We start from the raw sequence: 19,397 nt of genomic DNA on the forward strand, positions 1-19,397 counted from the left end.
CCAGGCTGCCCATCCCTCACCCTGCTGCTGCTGCAGTGCAGAATCCTCTCTGCTTCCCTTGCACCGAAACCTCAGAACTGCATCACCAGAGCCACGGTGACAGTTTGGCTCCACACAGGATGCCAGGCATGCGGGCCCCCACCAAGCTCTCACTGAGAACCGGGGGCCCTCCCCTGGAATCAGGACTCTCCCACAGGGCAGGGAGGGAGCAGAAAGGCTGCCGTGGCCATCAGTGCCAGGGGCATGTGTCACTGGGGAGAACACCTTGGCACAGGTGGCACCATCAGCAACCAGCCTGGCACCGGTCATCAGCCTGGGCAGGGGCTGTGTCCTGAGTGGGAGGAGGGTCCTGTGCCTCTTGGGACACTTGTGCCCTGTGGGGAGCCCAGGTTAGGTTGGCAGGGAGGTTACTGGGAGGTACTGGGATTTCGTGGGGCCCTGGGCCCCACCTGCGTAAGCATTCCGGGGGGGCACCAGTGGCGTTTATTTGAGTGCAGGGTGAGGCAGTGGCCGGCAGGTAATGATTAACCCTGGGGCTGAGCCTGAGGCCCCCCCCTGCACAAGGGGCTGGGGACCTCTGTGTGTGTGTCCCATACTCCCCACCAGCTCCTGGGCACCATGGCTCAGCCCATGGGGCCAGAGAGATGCTGCCCCTCACCCCTGCCCAAGGATGCCCAGCCGCTGCCCCTGGGCAGCTGGGGGTCTGATGTGACACCCACCCGCAGCTTGGGCACACTGCTGGCAGTGTCCCTCTGAGCCAGAGGAGCGTAGAGGACTCAGCCCAGGAGGAGGCTGCCGTGGGGGCCCCATGGCCGGGCACGCCCTGTGTCAAGTGAGGCAGAGGGACCCCCCCACGCCCCCCCCTCTCCTCCCCGGGACTGGCAGCTGGGTGGGGCCTCCCCACCTGCTCCAGGTGCTCTATAAAGCTCCTGCCGCTGTCGAGCTGCCAGTTCCTGATCCCAGGATCGTGCCGCACCGCCGCCGGCTAACGGGAGAGCAACCGCCACAGAGCCCCGAGAGGTGTCAGGACCCCCGGGAAGAGCCCCCCTATGGCATTCACCAGCCTCCTGCTGCTGGTGCTGGTGCTGGGCACAGGTGAGGGGCTGGGGCTGGTGGCATCCCACCCAGGCTAGAGGGAGCCAGGTAACTGAGCAAGCAGGGAGGAAACACAGGCAGGGGTACGGTCCCCTGGGATGGGGACCAGGGGAGGGCAGAGCTGGTGGCCCTTGGCACCACGGTGGCAGGGACACCTCACAGTCTCCCCCCGGTTTGGCCCCAGGGTGCAGCAACCTAGGGCTGGGTCCCCCAGGCAAAGCTGGGACCTGGGGACCTCGCTCACTCCGTGGCCCCCTCTTAGCTGCGCCCGAAAGGATCGGCTGTGCCCGGGCAGCCAGGCTGTGCCGGGACCAGCCGGAGCAGGCTGTGCCCAGGGCTGGCAGGCTGGTATGCAGGTGTGTCCTGGTGAGCCATCCGGACCCCGGGCTCTCCTCCAGTGCCTCGGGCACCCAACGGGAAAGCGCTGGTGAGCTGCCTGCGCCGGCCAGCAGCCAGCCCATGCGGGGCCAGCGGGGCACGGGTAACGCTCTGGTGTGCCACATCGCCCAACCCTGCACCAACCACCGTTTTATTGGGGTCAGGGCTGTGACACAGAGCTGGTGCCAGGCGCCTTGCACTGCTGGGTCCTTGGTTGTGCCACGTGTGCCCAGGAGATGCCTTGTGAGCAGCAGGAGCTGCTGGTGGTTGGCTCCTGGAGGCTGTGGTGCTCCTTGGTGCCCAGGGGAGCGTCCAGCTGAGGCTCTGTGTTCCCTAAAAGCTTCCCAAGCCAGCACTGCCTTCCCAGACTTCACCACAGAGACCACCACGGAGACCACAACTGACTCGGAGACGACCACCACCGAAACCACCACCATGGAGACCACCCTGAGGACAACTCTCCCCCCCGGGACCACCGCTCTGAACTTCATCTCCAAAAACACAACCGGCAACGGGACCCAAACCTTCATCTCCTCCCGCGCCCCAGGCAGAGCCGCAGCCAACGGCACCCTGGCACCTCCCCCTGGCATCACTGCCACCTCCAACACCACCACAAACAGCAGCTCCCTGTCTCCCGCTGGCACCGCGGGTGGTGACACCGACGCCAACGGGAACGGCAGCGCTCAGGTCGTGCCCACAGAGCAAACTCCTGGCACCGCTGGCAGCACAGCCCCCAGGCTGACCCCCACCGCTGTGCTGGACGACGGCCACGGTCCCAACCCCAGCAAAGCTGCAGTCCTGCGTCCCACCGCGGTGCAGCTGCTCCTCCGCGTCCCTCTGTCCTTCCGCATCCTCAACAGGAGCTTCAACGAGAGCCTGAGGGACCCCACGTCCAGGGACTACCAGAGCCTGCAGTACTCTGTCTTGAGCGTGGTGAGTGCCAGCCCTGCCAGGCCGAGCAAAGAGCCCACCCTGGGCTGTGCTGGGAAGGAGCCACCTCCCGCTGGGGGCTCCCCATGAAAGAGCCCCGGAGCAGCCACTCTGCCAGGTGGTGCCATGGGGGAGAGGCTGGGGGGGCCCAGGAGGTAGGAGGTTGTCTGCTGGGCAGGTGGCATCACCCCTCTGCTTTCTTGCAGTTTGAACGAGTCTTTGGCTGCCTGGGCTGCATGGGCAGGCAGACCTACAAGGGCTGCAGTGAGCTCCAGTTCAGGTGAGCAGGCTGGCAGAGGCTGGCATGGCCCAGCTGCAGGGGCTGGCATGTGCCAGCTGCAGAGGTTGGCATGTGCCAGCTGCAGAGGTTGGCAGGTGCCAGCTGCAGGGGCTGGCATGGCCCATCTGTAGAGGCTGGCATGGCCCAGCTGTAGAGGCTGGCATGGCCCAGCTGCAGGGGCTGGCATGGCCCAGGTGCAAGGGCTGGCATTGCCCAGCTGCAGGGGCTGGCATGGCCCAGCTGTAGAGGCTGGCATGGCCCAGGTGCAAGGACTGGCATGGCCCAGCTGCAGGGGCTGGCATGGCCCAGGTGCAAGGGCTGGCATGGCCCAGCTGCAGGGGCTGGCATGGCCCAGGTGCAAGGGCTGGCATTGCCCAGCTGCAGGGGCTGGCATGGCCCAGCTGCAGGGGCTGGCATGGCCCAGGTGCAAGGGCTGGCATTGCCCAGCTGCAGGGGCTGGCATTGCCCAGCTGCAGGGGCTGGCATGGCCCAGGTGCAAGGGCTGGCATGGCCCAGCGGCGTGGTGCTGAGCCCCTCGTGGGGGCGGCAGTCCCTGTGCTGATGCCTCCTCTCTCGCGGGCAGCCAGGGCTCGGTGCTGGTGCAATCCACCCTCGTGTTCGGGCACGGCAATGGCACCGCCAGCGGCAGCGCTGCTGAGCAGCAGCTGAGGAGCAGCCTGGACCCCAACGGCTTCGTCATGGACCTGCAGCTGGCTGATATCCAGAGTGAGCTTGGGGGGTGCGGGGGGGCTGTGGATAGAGCCCCACAGGGGTCCCCTGGAGAGCTTTGCAAGCGCTGCCCCCATCCTGGCCAGGGCAGGGAGGCTCCGTGGTGGTGCTGGGGCAGGTTCAGGGCTTGCAGTTGGCAGTGCCAAGGTAGTTTTTCCAGTGGCACAACAGCAGAAGGACCAACTGGACCCTGTGGCAGAGGGCACCTCCTCTCTCACCTTCTGTCCTGAAGGCTGTTGGTGCCAGCCATGCCCATGGCTCTACCCAGTGACATGGGCACGGCTCTGCTCCTCCTTCAGGTGCTGTGGAGGTGATGTCCCCAGCGCCAGTGCCTGTGGTCCCGGACTGGGCTATTGCTCTGCTGGTCCTGGTCTGCCTCCTGCTGCTGCTGAGCATCCTCACCTGCCTGCTGATGGTGAGTCCCTCACCCCCATCCCTGCCCTCCCCTCCTCACCTGCCTGCTGATGGTGAGTCCCTCACCCCCATCCCTGTCCTCACCTCCTCCCCTGCCTGTTGATGGTGAGTCCCTCACCCCCATCCCTGTCCTCACCTCCTCCCCTACCTGCTGATGGTGAGTCCCTCATCCCCATCCCGGCCCTCCCCTGCCTGCTGATGGTGAGTCCCTCACCCCCATCCCTGTCCTCCCCTCCTCCCCTGCCTGCTGATGGTGAGTCCCTCACCCCCATCCCTGTCCTCCCCTCCTCCCCTGCCTGCTCATGGTGAGTCCCTCGTCCCCATCCCTGTCCTCCCCTCCTCCCCTGCCTGCTCATGGTGAGTCCCTCGTCCCCATCCCTGTCCTCCCCTGCCTGCTGATGCTCCCTTGTCCCCATTCTCATCCTCTCTGCCCCCTGCCCCCGCGCTCTCCCCCTCAGACCACCTGCACCTGCCGCCGGAAGAGCCGAGGGAAGCTGGAGCTGTCCAACAAGAAGGACTCCTACCACTCCATGGCCGACTACCCCCCGTACCAGAGCCACGGGCGCTATGCGCCCCCCAGCAGCAAGCCCAGTCCCTATAACCAGGTGAGAGCCTCTGCCACCCTCCCTGGCGCTGCCCACAGCCAGCAGGGCTCAGCTGCTGCTGCTGGGGTGGTGCTGGGGGAAGGTGGTGCAGCCGGGGAGCTGGGCAGGTCCCTTGGGTGCTGGGCTAATGAAGCTGGTGAGGCATGGCATGGGTGCCCCATGCTGGTCCCCTCCCAGCTGGGGCTGAGCAGTGGTGCCAAGCATGCAGCTGGTACTGGTGAGCCTGGCCCAGCTCTGGGGAGTTCCCTATGACCTTGGGCAGCTGCTCCCTTGCCCCTGCTCGACCCTGAGCAGTGGGCACAGGACCCACTGCATGCCCACTCTGCCCCTTCTCCGACTAGGTCATGCCCAAGCTAGATCCTGGCATCTTTCTGCTGTGTATGGGGTGTGGGGCTGGGGCTGGTGCCAGGGCAGGGGCAGCACAGGGGTGGCAGGGGGCTGAGGGGCTGCTCCCTGTACCCTGCACCCCACATCTGGCACCAGGAAGCAGAGCTGCAGATGTGTCACCAGGAGCTGCCTGCACACAAAGGGCACAGAGCTGAGGGGGGGTGTGGGGGGCATGGCCCTGTCCCCCCTGGCACACTGCGCTCCCCCTGCACCCTGGTGCTGCAGGCAGGGGCCACATCCAGCTGCTGGGCTCGGTGTGAGCAGCTCACCCTGTTCAAATAGCAGGGGCCTGGGTAAATATTTGCTGCTGCTCTTGCTGGGCAGCTTATCGTGCAGGACAGGAACGCAGCCAGGGCCACTGCAGCTCCTCCACCCGGCTCCGGAGCCCAGCGGGGCCCCCTGGTGCCCGTGGGGGCTGTGGGTGCCTGCGGTGCCCACGGCAGAGGGCAGCTGCCCACCACGCAGAGGGGGAGAATCCATTCCTTGGCTCAGCACTGGGCTGCCCGTGGTGCCTGTGGTCAGGGTTTTGGGGGGGTCCCTTGCTACAGCCAGGGTGGGAGGTGAGAGGTGGGGCTCAGCCTGGCATCCCTGCCCAGCTCGGACACCTCTCTTCACATCTCCCTTCCCAGGTGGCCAGCAGCAACGGGGCAGGGGCTGGCACCTTCACCTACACCAACCCCACTGCCGGCTCTGACAACCTCTGAGGGCCTCGCCGGGCCGGTGGGAGGGAGGCTGCTGAGGGGAGGGGTTGGTCGCAGCCCCCTGCTCCCAGGGGAGCAGCACCAGCCCTGGGCACATCCCCTGCTGCTGCTCAGCCCCACGCCACGGACAGCAGGAGCCAGAGGGTTCTGCGACAGCTGGATTCATGCACATGACAGAAATGGATGAACAAAGATTTGGGGCAGAAAGGGGGGGGGGGGTTGTGCAGGGACACCCCCACTGCCTCCCCCCCCCCCCCCCCCCCCCTTAGCCCCTGCACTCGCTTGGCTTTGCAACCCTGCTCCCTGCCATGGCTGTGGGTCCAAGCTTGTGCCCCCTCTGCACTCCTCCCCCTGAGGGATTCCATTGCTCTTTCCGTGGTGTTTGGCATCAGTAGAAACCTGCAGGGTGGCAGCAGCTTGGCAGGGAAGTGGGGGTGGCAGGGCCTGGGCCCTGGCATATTTATTGCATCTCCCAATAAACAGGATGGGTGCCGCGGGGGCACCGTGTCCCACGGGGGGCTGCTGTGCTGAGCCCTGGCACACTCTGGGGTCACCTGAGGCTTCCCCCAGCACTCCTGGCGCCTGCCCTGGGTGGGTGAATCCCTTTCTGGCTCTCATTCCTTGGGCCTGGGCAGATGTGGCATCCATGCTGGGCTGGGTGTTTCCCCTCGCTTGCTGTCATTGTGCCACAGCTGCCCGGACCCAAGCAGTGCCCTCCCCTCTGCCCCACCAGCAGGGACCACGTCCTGCCAGGACATCACTGCCCCCCTTGTTCACACCCCCCCCGCCTGTGCCACTCTCTGGGTCTGTGTCCCATCTGATGCAGCTGTGGCTGCATGGGCAGCATCTCAGGGTGCCAGCAGGGCCATGGAGCTGTGGAGGCTGTGCCCACATTGCTGGCACCCACACAGCTGTGTCCCAGCCTGCCTGCTCCCACTCCCCTCCCCTCCCTGGTCCCCACTCAGGATCCTCCAACCCCAACCGAGCCCTGAAAAGCCTTTGGGTGCTGCTGGGAGGAAGAGGAGCAGGGCAGGGGGCTGTGGGGACATGCCAAGGGGCAGGGGGCCTGGAGCCTGGCATGAAGCCATGCGTTGGACCGCACCTGGGCACAAACCTTTGGGACAGTCATGTCCTGAGCTGAGCTGAGCTGAGGGCAGCCCCCTGCCAGCCCCACTTGGGGCTGGGCTCACAGGCTGGGGGCTGGGAGGCTTTTGGCAGCCACTGAAAAGGCAGAAAAAGAAGAAACAAGGAAACTGAACCTCCCCCAAAGAAATCCCTGCGAGCCCAGGCGCCGTGCCAGCCGCGGTGCCAGCAACCAGCTGGGCAGCGAGGGGCTGGGGGCAGCCTTGGCAGCATGGGTGGGGACTGTGGCCACGCCAGGTGCCTGGAGACCCCCCCCTCAGGCATGTGCCAGGAGGTGCCAGAGCTGTGCTGGGGCGCGGGCAAGGGGCTCAGGAGGCTCTGAGCTGGGAGGGGCTGCATGGAGAGAGGGTGACGCAAGGCCCGGGGGGGGGGGGGGGAGGCTGGGGGGGTGGGGGGAGGCTGGGGGGGGGGTGGGGGGGGAGTGTCTGCTGCTTTTGGCTTGCCACGTGCAGTGCTGGTAGCCAGAGTTGCCAACAGCAACAGCAGAAACCCAGCAGCCTCCCAGCAGCCTCCCAGCCGCAGGGCTGGGGCCGGGGGCACAGGCAGGGGGGGAGGGAGGTGCAGGGCTGGGGGCAGCCTGCTGGGGAGGGGATTAGGGTAGGAGCTGGGGGGGGGAATTGCCACAGGGAAGGTTGGGGGGGGGGGGAGGGGGGGTTGGGTGCACGTGATGAGAGGGGTGGGGGGGATGTGGTGCCAGATCCTGCCCGTGTGTGCCAGAGGGAAGGGGCACAGTGCAACATCCTCCTGCCCCAGCCCTGCTGCCAGCTGGGGATGCCAGGGGCAGGGCCTCATGGGGCTGCAGTGGCATGGGGCCAGGCAGGGCCATGCCTGCCCCCCCCCCCCAGGACTGGGCAGGGCTCACAGGAATGGAAACAGGCTGCAGGGCAGGGCCCTACAAAGAGGCTCCTGTTCACAGGGCACCCAGCCTGGCACTGCCCCACTAGGTGCCAACACTAGGTGCTCCCCAGGCACAGGTGCCAGCCTGGGGTGGGGGCACAGCCCCACACATGGCTTCTCCACCTGCCAGGCTCCCCCCAGTGCCCCGTGGGGTGCAGGTATCCGGGTGGTAGGTCCAGCCTCCATTACCCACCCCAAGATGCCCCAGTGCCCAGCAGCGCCCCCCAGGCTGGAGCAGCCACCCTTGGGACCCCCCCCCCCCCGACATTGCAGAGGTTTCCTCTAGGCCCAGCAGGGTCCCCACTGGTCCAGGAGCACCCCAACAGCCTGGGATGGGGGAGGCAGCAGCCACGTGGCCTGGCAGAGCATGGGCTGGCACCGGACACGTCAGCACTGCCCAGCACTGCCCCAGGCCCTTTCCCGGGCAGGATTGGCCCCTGCTGGCCACAGCCTGAAGGTCAGCCCAGCCCCACACAGCCTTGCTGCCAGGGCCAGCCCCATGGCCACCCTGGGGAGCAGCCAGCACCCCACAACTCCAGCCCAGGAGGTTCCACCTCAACGTGAGGAGGAACTTCTGCCCTGGGAGGCTCCCAGAGCCCTGGAGCAGGCTGCCCAGGGGGGCTGTGGAGTCTCCTTCCCTGGAGCCTTCCCAGCCCCCTCTGGGGTTCTGTGTGCCCTGTGCTGGGCTCTGTGCTGCTGCTCTGCCGGGGGGGGTTGGACTGGAGGAGCTTCAAGAGGTCCTTTCCAACCCCTAACATCCTCTGCTCCTGTGCCCCCTCGGTGCCAATGCTCCTGGTGGGCCGGGGGCTGCCTGTGGTGGGAGGTCTCCAGAGCAGTCTGGCATTGCAGTTTATTGTAGGAAACCATGAAAATACAGCAAAGGTAACAGAGCCCAGGAGAAAGTACAGCAGCTCAGGCAGGCCCCGGAGCAGGGGCTCCAGCAAGGGCCCTCCGGGTGAGTGGTGGTCCCTGCGTGGCTCCCAACAGGGTCAGATCCTGACCCCGCGGCCCCAGCCCACCCCTGCTTGGCACCAAGTGGTGTAAAGGGGCCGAGTGTGTCCCCCCTGAGCGTGTGCAGGCGTGGGCACAGCCAGGGCTGGCCGAGGCAAGTGGCTCCCCTGGGCACAGGGCACAGCAGCACTCAGAGCCCAGGGGAGCTAAGGGACACTGAGGTCTCACAGCCCACGGCAGGGACCCAGGGGCAGCTGTGCCCAGCCAGAGGGACTCTGCCCAGCCCTGGGGACTGTGCCAAACCATGGTGGCTGTGCCCAGCCCTGGTGACTGTGCCCAGCCATGGTGGCTGTGCCCAGCCCTGGTGACTGTGCCTGCCCATGGGGACTGTGCCAAACCATGGGGACCGTGCCCAGCCCTGGTGACTGTGCCAAACCATGGTGGCTGTGCCTGCCCATGGTGGCTGTGCCTGTCCATGGTGGCTGTGCCTGCCCATGGTGGCTGTGCCCAGCTGTGGTGGCTGTGCCTGCCCATGGTGGCTGTGCCCAGCCGTGGTGGCTGTGCCCAGCTGTGGTGGCTGTGCCTGCCCATGGTGGCTGTGCCTGTCCATGGTGGCTGTGCCTGTCCATGGTGGCTGTGCCCAGCCGTGGTGGCTGTGCCCAGCTGTGGTGGCTGTGCCCAGCTGTGGTGGCTGTGGCCCTGCTGCCAGCTGAGCCAATCCCAAATGAGCCATTTTACAAAACAACCTTCACACCTCACTCCAGCCCAGCCCAGCCTCCCCCCCCCAGACCCCCTCTCCCTACACCCAGCTGCCTCCCCCCCCCAGCCAGCACTAAGCCTCTACCCCCCCCACTGTCACCCCCACTGTCACCTGCCACCCCCCCCTCCCTGTGCAGCCCCCTGTCCCTCTGGCACCCCCCAGCCTGCTCGGTCTCTAGGGCTGACCTTCTGCCCAGCCCTGCCCAGCCCTGCCCAGCTCACAGCAGCCTTGAGCCAAACTGGGGAGAGGGGCAGGCAGAGAGGGAGAGAAGAGGACGGCAGAGCTGTCCCCAGTCCCTCCCCAGCCCCACAAAAACAAAGCCCTGGCCTGCTCCCACCCGGCCTGGGGCTGCCCTGCCTCCGCTCCCTGCTCGCCCGCAGCCCCCAGGCCCCGCAGCTCGCTGGGCACCGCGGGCAGCGCCCACGCTGCGGGTCGGGGTGGGGGGCACGGCTCAGTCCAGCTTGGTAAAGCCCCCGAGGGTCACTTTGCGCTCCTGCTTGTTGGCCACCAGCTCCTGGAGGTGCAGGGCACCCCCCCCGATGAAGCAGAAGGCAGGGCAGACCGGCCCCGAGCAGTCCACGAAGCACTCCCAGAGCTCGCGGAAGGAGACGGCGTCGTAGAAGCTGACCTTGCCCTGCTCGTAGTCCAGGCAGATGCCAATGCGAGGGGGCAAGGGCACGGTGCAGCCGTTGGGGTCGCGGGAGGTGAGGGCCGAGCCGTGGGAGAGGAGGATCTTGCCCATGCCGATGGTGAGGAAGGCGTAAGGCGGCGGAGCCTCCACCGTGGTGTCCTCGGCGCCGCTGTCGTGGCCGCTGTCGGGGTCGTACCTGCGGCACGGAAGGGACAGGCTGGGGGCTCCCCTCCGCACCCCAGCGCTGGCACCCGGCAGAGAAGTTGGAACTGGTGGAGGACAGCATCCCCTCCCCGCTCCCCCCAGCATCCACCAGGCCCCCAACTCGCCTGGGGCTCCCCCCCACAGCCAGCAGAGGAGTAGGAACAGACAGAGGACTCCCAGCCCCAGCAGCCACCAGGCCCCCAACTCGCCTGGGGCTCCCCTCCACAGCCAGCAGAGGAGTAGGAACAGACAGAGGACTCCCATCCCCAGCAGCCACCAAGACCCCAACTCACCTGGGGCTCCCCCCCACAGCCAGCAGAGGAGTAGGAACAGAGGACTCCCACCCCCAGCATCCACCAGGCCCCCAACTCGCCTGGGGCTCCCCTCCACAGCCAGCAGAGGAGTAGGAACAGAGGACTCCCATCCCCAGAACACACCAAGACCCCAACTCACCTGGGGCTCCCCTCCACAGCCAGCAGAGAAGTAGGAACAGAGGACTCCCATCCCCAGAACACACCAAGACCCCAACTCACCTGGGGCTCCCCTCCACAGCCAGGAATCACAGAATCATGGAATTGTTTGGGCTGGAAGTGACCTCAAGGACCATCCAGTTCCAACCCCCCTGCCATGGGCAGGGACACCTCACTCTAGAGCAGGTGGCTCAGAGCTGCATGGGGTCTGAACAGATGGAGGCCCCCCCCTGCCCTGGCCCTGCATCCCCCAAGCCCTCCCCTGCCCTGCATCCCCCAAGCCCCCCACTCACCTGGGGCCCCCCACTCACCTAGGGCTCACCACGTCCTGCGGCACCTGGAACCACTCCTGCAGCTTGCTCTCCAGCCCCACCCCCACCTTGACCAGGTAGGAGCTGGGGTCCACGCAGCAGGCCCAGTAGCTCTTGCCCTGGGTGATGGCCACGTCGCCGATCACCAGGTCGATGGAGAGGTGGCAGCTGGTCATGAGGCGCTCGGCGGCGAAGAGCATGGGGATGCCGGGGACGCTGCGCACCGCCCGCTGGTCCTTGCTGATGGCCAACCGGTCCCGGTTGAAGCCCCAGCGGTTGTCCAGGAAGAAGTTGAGGACTGCAGGCAGGAGGAGAAGTCAGAGAGGGGATTTGGAAGAGAGCTGCCCAAACCCTGCACACACACACACAGAGACACACAGACACACACACACACAGAGACACACACACACACACACACACACAGAGAGACACACACACACACACACCCCACCTCAGCTCCAAAGGGTGACAGGGAGCGAGGTGGTTTTGTTCCCACAGCCCGAGGATGGATGCTCCCAGCCCCACAGCTTGGCACTCCCCTTGCCTAGCTACCCCCCTTACCTGACACCCCCTTACCTGGCACCTCCCTTACCTGGCACCCCTCACCTTGGCACTCCCTTACCTAGCACCTCCCTTACCTGACACCCCATTAACCAGCACCCCCATTACCCAGCACCCCTGTACCTAGCACCCCCTTACCTGGCACCTCCCTTACCTGGAACCCCCTTAACCAGCACCCCCGTTACCCGGCACCCACTTACCTAGCAACCCCCTTACCTGACACATCCCTTACCTAGCACCCCACTTACCTGACACCCCCTTACCTAGCACCTCCCTTACCCAGCACCCCCCTTACCTGCCACCCCCTTAGCTAGCACCCCCCTTACCTGGCACCCCCTTACCCAGCACCCCCCTTACCTGCCACCCCCTTAGCTAGCACCCCCCTTACCTGGCACCCCCTTAGCTAGCACCCCCCTTACCTGGCACCCCCTTACCCAGCACCCCCCTTACCTGCCACCCCCTTAGCTAGCACCCCCCTTACCTGGCACCCCCTTACCCAGCACCCCCCTTACCTGCCACCCCCTTAGCTAGCACCCCCCTTACCTGGCACCCCCTTACCCAGCACCCCCCTTACCTGCCACCCCCTTAGCTAGCACACCCTTACCTGGCACCCCCTTACCCAGCACCCCGTTACCCGGCAGCCCCTTACCCGGGGCGGGCGGCGTGTGCAGGTAGATGTCTTCGCTGTACTCCCCGAACCCTGCCTTGTTGCAGCCCTTCACCCGCAGCACGTAGACGCTGTCGGTGTCCAGGTACTCCACCAGGGCGCTGGTGCCGCGCACCTCCTCCCGCCGCTGCCACAGCTTCAGCCCCTTGGCCCTGGCGTCCGTCTTGCGGTACTCCACCGTGTAGTGCCAGGCGGGCGGGGAGTGCTGCGGCAGCCGCCAGCAGAGGAAGATCTGATCGTAGGCGTAGGTGCGCTGCGTGTCGATGACCGGAGCCTCGGGAGCTGCGGGGGGGGGAAGGACAGGCACCCAGCGGGCATCAGGCAGCATCCCCCTCCCCCGGGGAGGCGGGGAGGCAGCCGGATGCGGGGAGGGGACATCCCGGACGGACGCACAACCAGCAGGAGTCTAAAAAGGAGGGGGATCTGACTGCGGAGACCGTGTCGGAGAGTCGGGGAGACACAGAGGAGCTCGCTGCTGCTGTGGGGGGCTCCAGGGACCAGACAGGCTGAGTGCAAGTCGGGCAGGGAGGAGAGAGAGAAAGAAAGAGAGAGGATGGAGGCAGCAGGAGAGGAGGAGGAGGGGAGGAGATGGGGATGGTGGAGCGGTGTGAAGATGCCGGCGGCACGGCAGGAGCAGGGAAGCAGGGCGGAGATATGGGGGGATGGTGGGGGTGGAAGTGGGGCGAGGAGGAGAACGGAGATGGGGCACGGGCAGGGATGGAAATGAGGTGAGATGGGGACAGAGATGGGGTGAGAACGGGATGGAAGTCGGGCAGGAGGACAGAAATTGGGTGAGGGGGATGGAAATGAGGCTTAGAGGGTGACAGAGATGGGGTGAGGGAGGGATAAAAATGGGGCGAGGAGAGGGACAGAGATGGAAAGAGAGGGAGGTGGAAATAAGGTGAGAGGAGGATGAAAACAAAGTGAGAGCAGGACACAAATGGGGTGGGGAGGGTGACAGAGATGGGGTGAGGAGGGGACAAAAATGTGGCAAGGAGAGGGACAGAGATGGAGAGAAAGGCGGAAATAAGGTGAGAGGAGGACGAAAACAGGATGGGAGTAGGACACAAATGGGGTGAGGAGGGTGACAGAGATGGGGTGAGGAGGGTGACAGAGCTAGGGTGAGAGGAGAACAGAAATGGGGCGAGGAGGTGGCAGCAGGGTGGGAGGAGCAGCAGCAGATGGGGAGGGGCTGAGCCACCGCCTGCCCCCAGCAGCGGGCGGGATGGGGATGGGGGATGGGGATGGGGGATGGAGGATGTCGGCGGGGCGGGAGTGGGGATGGAGGGATGGGACAGAGAGAGCGGGGCCGGCTCTGGGGCAGGGGTGTGACTTGCCTCAGTTACTTCGGTGACGACTCAGCAGCGGCCTCAGCCTATAAACAAAGAGAGGTAGAAGCAGGTCTGAACAGTGCTGCCAGCGGGGCGGCAGGGCCACGGCTCCTGCCCTGCGGGGAAGCTCCTGCCCTGCAGCCGGGCAGCTCCGTACTCACCCTCCGGCACTCCGCCTGCCCTTACCTGGCACCGCGGCCCTGCCTGGCCTGTCACCTCGCTTGGTTTCCCCTGGCACAGGGCAGGGCAGGGGCAGGGATGCTTTTGGGGGCTGCTGGGGCCATCCCTGACGGGGAGGGGGACCGGCAGAACCGCAAGCACCCGCCCGAGCGCAGCCCTCCGCGGCCGGGGCCCAGCTCCGGCTCCGAGGCTGGCAAGGAACCGCTCTGCCCATAGGGGCTGCACCTCCACTCCGGGGCACAGCCGGCGCCCAGGTCCTGCTGCCTTTACCTCGGATGAAGGCCAGGTCGGTGAGCAGCTTCAGCTCCCTGCTGACATCCAGCTGGAAGTGGCTGAAGGAGGCTGTGGCTGCAGGGCGGAAGCTCTGCAGCGAGTCGGTGGCCCTGAGGATCCTGTGGCACAAAAATCATCACAGAATCAACCAGGGCTGGAAAAGGCCTCAGAGATCATCGAGCCCAACCTATGACCTGGCACCTAACCCCTCCTGGCAGCTAAACCATGGCTCTGAGTGCCACATCCAAGCTCTTTTTGAACACCTCCAGGGATGGTGATTCCACCACCTCCCTGGGCAGCACATCCCGAGGGTCAATTTAATGGTTGGGGGGGGTGGGGGCTGGAATTTTCAACCCACCACCCGGTGGCACATAGCAGGGACCTCGAGCACCAGAGGGCTCTGACATATCCCTCCCCCAGCAGCCCCATGGCTGCCAGGGTCCCCCAGCCTGGTACCTGTTGTGCAGCTGCTTGGCAGCCTGGACAAAGCAGGGTTGGTCAGTCTCCTTCAGCACCTCCTGGGCATAGCCCACCATGCCCGAGTTCTCCAGCATGGCCTGGTGCTCCTGGATCTGGCAGTGCAGGCTTGCCAGCCTCTCCTGCTGGCACTCCTCGATGGCCTGCAGCAGGGTGGCTCTCTTCTCCTCCAGCATGGCACACAGCCCCTGGATCAGCTGGGAGACCTCCTCCTTGGCCTGGGAGCCGTTCGCCTGCCAAGCACAGCCACGGTCAGCAGGGCTGGGGCAGAGAGGGGACCAGGCTGGCAGTGCCACCCCCTGCCTGGGGAACAACTCAGGGACAGGTGGGGGGCACCTCCTGCCCTCACCTCTGTGTGCTTCACTGTCTCCTCCAGTTCAGCAATCTGGGTCTGCACCGTGTCCTGGCTGCTCAGGATGTAGGCAAGGCTCTTAGTCAGCTTCTCCTGCAGGGGAGGAGGGGAGGTGAGGGGAGCATGGGAGCTAAGAGAGCCTCATCCCCCTCGGTGAGGGCATCCCCAGCCCCCCAGCGAGGCAAAGCATTGATCAGCAACCACAGAATGGTCAGGGCTGGAAGGGACCTCAAGGCTCAGCCAGTTCCAGCTCCCTGCCATGGCCAGGGACAGCTCACCCCAGAGCAGGCTGCTCACAGCCACCTCCAGCCTGGCCTGGAACACCTCCAGGGATGAGGCTTCCACCACCTCCCCGGGCAACCCCTCCCCAGCCTTGTGCCCCAGACCCCTCCCCTGCCTTGTGCCCCAGACCCCTCCCCAACCTTGTGCTCCAGACCCCTCCCCTGCCTTGTGCTCCACATCCCTCCCCTGCCTTGTGCCCCAGACCCCTCCCCAGCCTTGTGCCCCAGACCCCTCCCCAGCCTTGTGCCCCAGACCCCTCCCCAGCCTTGTGCTCCACACCCCTCCCCTGCCTTGTGCCCCAGACCCCTCCCCAGCCTTGTGCCCCAGACCCCTCCCCAGCCTTGTGCTCCACACCCCTCCCCTGCCTTGTGCCCCAGACCCCTCCCCAGCCTTGTGCCCCAGACCCCTCCCCTGCCTTGTGCCCCAGACCCCTCCCCAGCCTTGTGCTCCACACCCCTCCCCTGCCTTGTGCCCCAGACCCCTCCCCAGCCTTGTGCCCCAGACCCCTCCCCAGCCTTGTGCCCCAGACCCCTCCCCAGCCTTGTGCTCCACACCCCTCCCCTGCCTTGTGCCCCAGACCCCTCCCCTGCCTTGTGCCCCAGGCCCCTCCCCAGCCTTGTGCCCCAGACCCCTCCCCAGCCTTGTGCTCCAGACCCATGCCCTGCCTTGTGCTCCAGACCCCTCCCCAGCCTTGTGCCCCAGACCCCTCCCCTGCCTTGTGCCCCAGACCCCTCCCCAGCCTTGTGCCCCAGACCCCTCCCCTGCCTTGTGCCCCAGACCCCTCCCCAGCTTTGTTGCCCTTCTCTGGACATGTATGAGGCTCCTGCCAGTGCCCCCAGTTCCTCCTCACCAGGCCCAGCCCCTCCCCCCGGCGTGGGGGCATTGCCCTTACCCTGAGGGCCTGGTAGGCGCTGAGCACCGGCGTGATCTTGTGGCTGGTGTGGGTGCGGCGCACGCGGCACAGTTGGCACACCAGGCGCTGGCAGGTCTTGCAGTAGTGAGTGACCTCCTCCTTGTGCTCCGGGCACATCAGCCCCTGCATGGGCACCAGGGCAGCTCAGCAGGGCGCTCGGACTGCCCCTCCTCACCCCCACCCCCAGGGGCTCCTCCCAGCACCCACCACATCCTGAGACCCCCAGGAGGGCAGGGCTCTAACCTTGGGTCCGAAGGTGAGGGTGGGGGGCGTGGGCTCGTGCTGAGCTTTTTGGGTACCCCAGGGGCGGAAAAGCCTCCTGCCAGCACCCACCACATCCTGAGCATGGGCAAGAAGACCCCCAAGAGGCTCTGCCTTGGGTCAGGAGAGGGTGGGAGCCTCACGTTGGGCTTTTCTGAGTGCCCCAGGGGTGGGAGAGCCTCCTGCCAGCACCCACCACATCCTGAGACCCCCAGGAGGGCAGGGCTCTGACCTTGGGGCGGAAGGTGAGGGTGGGGGGCGTGGGCTCGTGCTGGGCCTTCTGGGTGCCCCAGGGGTGGTAGAGCTTGAAGCACTCGTTGCAGAAGCTGGACTTGCACTCGGTGCAGCCCTTGGTGGCCTCCAGCTGCGGGGGCTTGCAGAACTGGCACATGATGGCAGCGCTGATGTTGATGGTCTGCCGGTAGCGCTCCACCACCCGCTCCAGCGTCAGGTTGCGGAAGAGGCTGCCCAGGCCGCGCTCGCCCAGCTCCACGTCGCGCCGGCAGGCCGGGCAGGGGAAGCTGACGGTCTGGGGGTGCACGGCGCCGCGCTTGCGCCCCGGGTACGTGCCGAAGCCTGCGGGAGCCGGGCGAGGAGGGGCTCAGGCGGGGCGGGGCACCCCCAGGTCTGCTCCTGGGTGAGAGCCCAGGGGTGCTGTCCCTGTGCGCCCCGCAGCGGTCCCCTTGTGCCCTCCTGCCACCCCCCAATGCACTCCTGCCACCCCCTCCTGCCCTCCTGCCACCCCCCAATGCACTCCTGCCACCCCCTCCTGCCACCCCCCAATGCCCTCCTGCCACCCCCTCCTGCCACCCCCTCCTGCCACCCCCCAATGCCCTCCTGCCACTCCCTCCTGCCACCCCCTCATGCCACCCCCTCATGCCCTCCTGCCACCCCCCTCATGCCACCCCCTCATGCCCTCCTGCCACCCCCCAATGCCCTCCTGCCACCCCCCTCCTGCCACCCCCCAATACCCTCCTGCCACTCCCTCCTGCCATCCCCTCCTGCCACCCCCTCATGCCCTCCTGCCACCCCCCTCATGCCCTCCTGCCACTCCCTCCTGCCACCCCCCTCATGCCCTCCTGCCACCCCCTTCTGCCATCCCCTTCTGCCATCCCCTCCTGCCACCTCCCTCATGCCCTCCTGCCATCCCCTCATTCCGTCCTGTCCTCCTGCCACCCCCTTCTGCACTCCTGCCACTCCCTCCTGCCCTCCCCTCCTGCCCTCTTGCCATCCTCTCATTCTGTCCTGCCCCCTTCTGCCATCCCCTTCTGCCCTCCCTTCCTGTCCTCCCACCATCCTCTCATTCCATCCTGCCCTCCTGCCACCCCCTCCTCCCCTCCCCTCCCCTCCCCTCTTGCCATCCCCTCATTCCATCCTGCCCTCCCCTCCTGCCCTTGTGCCACTCCCTTGTGCCCTCCTGCCCTCCCTGTGTCCCACCTGACTTGAGGAGGCGGTCGAGGCGGTCAGGCTTGGGGGCCAGGGAGCGGCGGCCCAGGCGGGGGCTGCGGGCGGTGGGGGTGGCGGCAGGGGAGGAGGGCTCGGAGGTGGGGTCGCAGCAGAGGTAGCCCTGCTGCAGCAGCACCTCGCTGGCACAGACGTGGCACACGTTGTGGGTGCAGGGCAGGGCCAGGGGCTGCTTGTACATCTCCTTGCACACAGGGCACACCAGCTCCCGCTCCATGTTCTTCATGCTGGTCTGGGGGGAGGGAGAGAGAGGGGAGGGTCACCCCCCGCGGGTGGGCCATGGGCAGGGGTGGGGACCCACGGGGCACAAGGAGCAGTGCTAGGACCAGAGCCAGGAGCAGGACCAGGACCAAAGGCCTGGGGGCAGCAGCAGGGCCAGGGTGAGGACTGGCACTGGGAGCAGAGCCAGGTCCTGCACTGGGGCTGCAGTCAGGACTGGGATCAGGAGCAGGGAGCAAAGCTGGGCACAGAATGAGGACTGGGGCTGGGGTGGCACCAGGGCCAGGATCAGAGCCAGGACCAGCACCAAGTCCATGACCAGGCCTGAGACCTGCATGGGAGCCAGGATCAGGCCTGGGACCAGTACCAGGGTCAGGATCAGGACCCAGGCCAGGCCAGGGAGCAGGGCTGAGCTCAGCTTGGTGACTGAAGCTGAGGCCAGCACCGGGGCTGTGCACTGGGAACAGAGCCAGGACCAGGACCAGGGCTGGGACCAGGACTGGGACCAGAGCCAGGACAAGCATGAAATCTGTGCTCAGGCCTGGCACCAGCACCAGGGCTGGGCTCAGGACCAGCGTTAGGGTCAGAATCAGGACCAGCATCAGCGCCAGGATCAGGACCAGCATTAGGATCAGGATCAGGAGCAGCCCAGGGGCCAGGGCTGGGCTCAGGACCAGCATTAGGGTCAGAATCAGGACCAGCATCAGCGCCAGGATCAGGACCAGCATTAGGATCCTCATTAGGGTCAGGATCAGGACCAGCATCAGCGCCAGGATCAGGACCAGCACTAGGATCAGGATCAGGACCAGCCCTGGGGCCAGGGCTGGGATCAGGATGGGTTCTGGGGCTGAGGACGGCACAAGGGCTGCACACCAGGACCAGAGCCAGGACCAGGATGGGGAGCGGGACCCCCGCCCATGGGCGTGCAGGCAGCTCCCGGCCCTGCCGGCGCTCGCGGTCCCGGCGGTGGCACAGTGCAAGGCTGGGGGGGGGCTGCTGCCGCCTGCTCCCGAGGATGGGCACCCGCTGGGTCGGGGCGCGGGGCCGAGGCCTCGCTGCAGCCTTCCCGGCCCTCAAGGGCACCCTCGCCATCGTGCTCCGGCGCGTTGCCATGGCGACACCGGTCCCGGGAGAGCCCGGCCCGGCCGCCCCGCGGTGACCCCCCCGCGCCCCCGCCGCGGCCGCCGCTCACGCTGATGCGGACGAGAGCGTCCATGATGGAGGTGAAGGTCTGCAGGTCCTCGCCTTCGGCCATGGCTCCGCGCCCGCTCCCGGCGCCGGTCCCCGCGGCGGCGGCGGCAGTAGCAGCGGCCGCGGACGCGCCGGTCTGTTGCAGGGAGCGGCGGAGCCGGGGGGAGGGCGGGGGGCGGCGGCGCGCATGCTCCGCGGGACCCTCCCCGGCGGTAGCGGCGGCGGCAGCGGGGGGGCGGCGAGGGGCGGTGGCGGCGGCGGCGGGGCGGCACCGGGAGGATCTCGCCGCATCTCCGGGCCCCCCGCCGCGCCGGGCCCGTACGGACGGCAGCGCGGATCG

General features: G+C 66.8%; 2 protein-coding genes across 2 annotated transcripts; one reads left to right on the plus strand and one right to left on the minus strand.

Annotated features, from left to right (window-relative positions):
• Positions 1 to 963: 963 nt before the first annotated feature.
• Positions 964 to 6,031, plus strand: MUC1 (mucin 1, cell surface associated). The gene is made up of 7 exons (XM_068168827.1): positions 964 to 1,095; positions 1,814 to 2,406; positions 2,610 to 2,683; positions 3,267 to 3,409; positions 3,712 to 3,827; positions 4,285 to 4,431; positions 5,448 to 6,031. The coding sequence occupies exons 1-7, from the start codon at positions 1,050 to 1,052 to the stop codon at positions 5,520 to 5,522; spliced, it is 1,194 nt and encodes a 397-aa protein (XP_068024928.1). The 5' UTR covers positions 964 to 1,049; the 3' UTR covers positions 5,523 to 6,031.
• Positions 6,032 to 9,430: 3,399 nt separating this feature from the next.
• On the minus strand, positions 9,431 to 19,213 carry TRIM46 (tripartite motif containing 46). The gene is made up of 10 exons (XM_068168772.1): positions 19,059 to 19,213; positions 17,621 to 17,879; positions 16,416 to 16,759; positions 15,902 to 16,045; positions 14,725 to 14,820; positions 14,355 to 14,608; positions 13,896 to 14,017; positions 12,097 to 12,396; positions 10,887 to 11,184; positions 9,431 to 10,097 (listed from the first exon to the last, which is right to left on the minus strand). Exons 1-10 carry the CDS (start codon positions 19,119 to 19,121, stop codon positions 9,722 to 9,724), a joined length of 2,256 nt encoding a protein of 751 aa, XP_068024873.1. The 5' UTR covers positions 19,122 to 19,213; the 3' UTR covers positions 9,431 to 9,721.
• Positions 19,214 to 19,397: the final 184 nt, after the last annotated feature.

Source organism: Melanerpes formicivorus, unplaced genomic scaffold (genome assembly GCF_026170545.1).
Source record: "Melanerpes formicivorus ecotype bairdi unplaced genomic scaffold, bMelFor1.0.p_v2 SCAF_158, whole genome shotgun sequence".
NCBI lineage: Eukaryota > Metazoa > Chordata > Aves > Piciformes > Picidae > Melanerpes > Melanerpes formicivorus.

What these genes read in the sequence shown, in the direction of transcription:
- MUC1 (XM_068168827.1), top strand. Translation starts at nt 1,050, where the DNA reads ATGGCATTCACCAGCCTCCTGCTGCTGGTGCTGGTGCTGGGCACAG. An exon ending in TGCAGTGAGCTCCAGTTCAG is followed by an intron (nt 2,684 to 3,266) that starts GTGAGCAGGCTG and finishes TCTCGCGGGCAG; the next exon opens with CCAGGGCTCGGTGCTGGTGC. An exon ending in TCCTCACCTGCCTGCTGATG is followed by an intron (nt 3,828 to 4,284) that starts GTGAGTCCCTCA and finishes TCTCCCCCTCAG; the next exon opens with ACCACCTGCACCTGCCGCCG.
- TRIM46 (XM_068168772.1), bottom strand. Translation starts at nt 19,121, where the DNA reads ATGGCCGAAGGCGAGGACCTGCAGACCTTCACCTCCATCATGGACGCT. An exon ending in ACGCTCTCGTCCGCATCAGC is followed by an intron (nt 17,880 to 19,058) that starts GTGAGCGGCGGC and finishes CCCTCCCCCCAG; the next exon opens with ACCAGCATGAAGAACATGGA. An exon ending in GCCAAGCAGCTGCACAACAG is followed by an intron (nt 14,018 to 14,354) that starts GTACCAGGCTGG and finishes TTTGTGCCACAG; the next exon opens with GATCCTCAGGGCCACCGACT.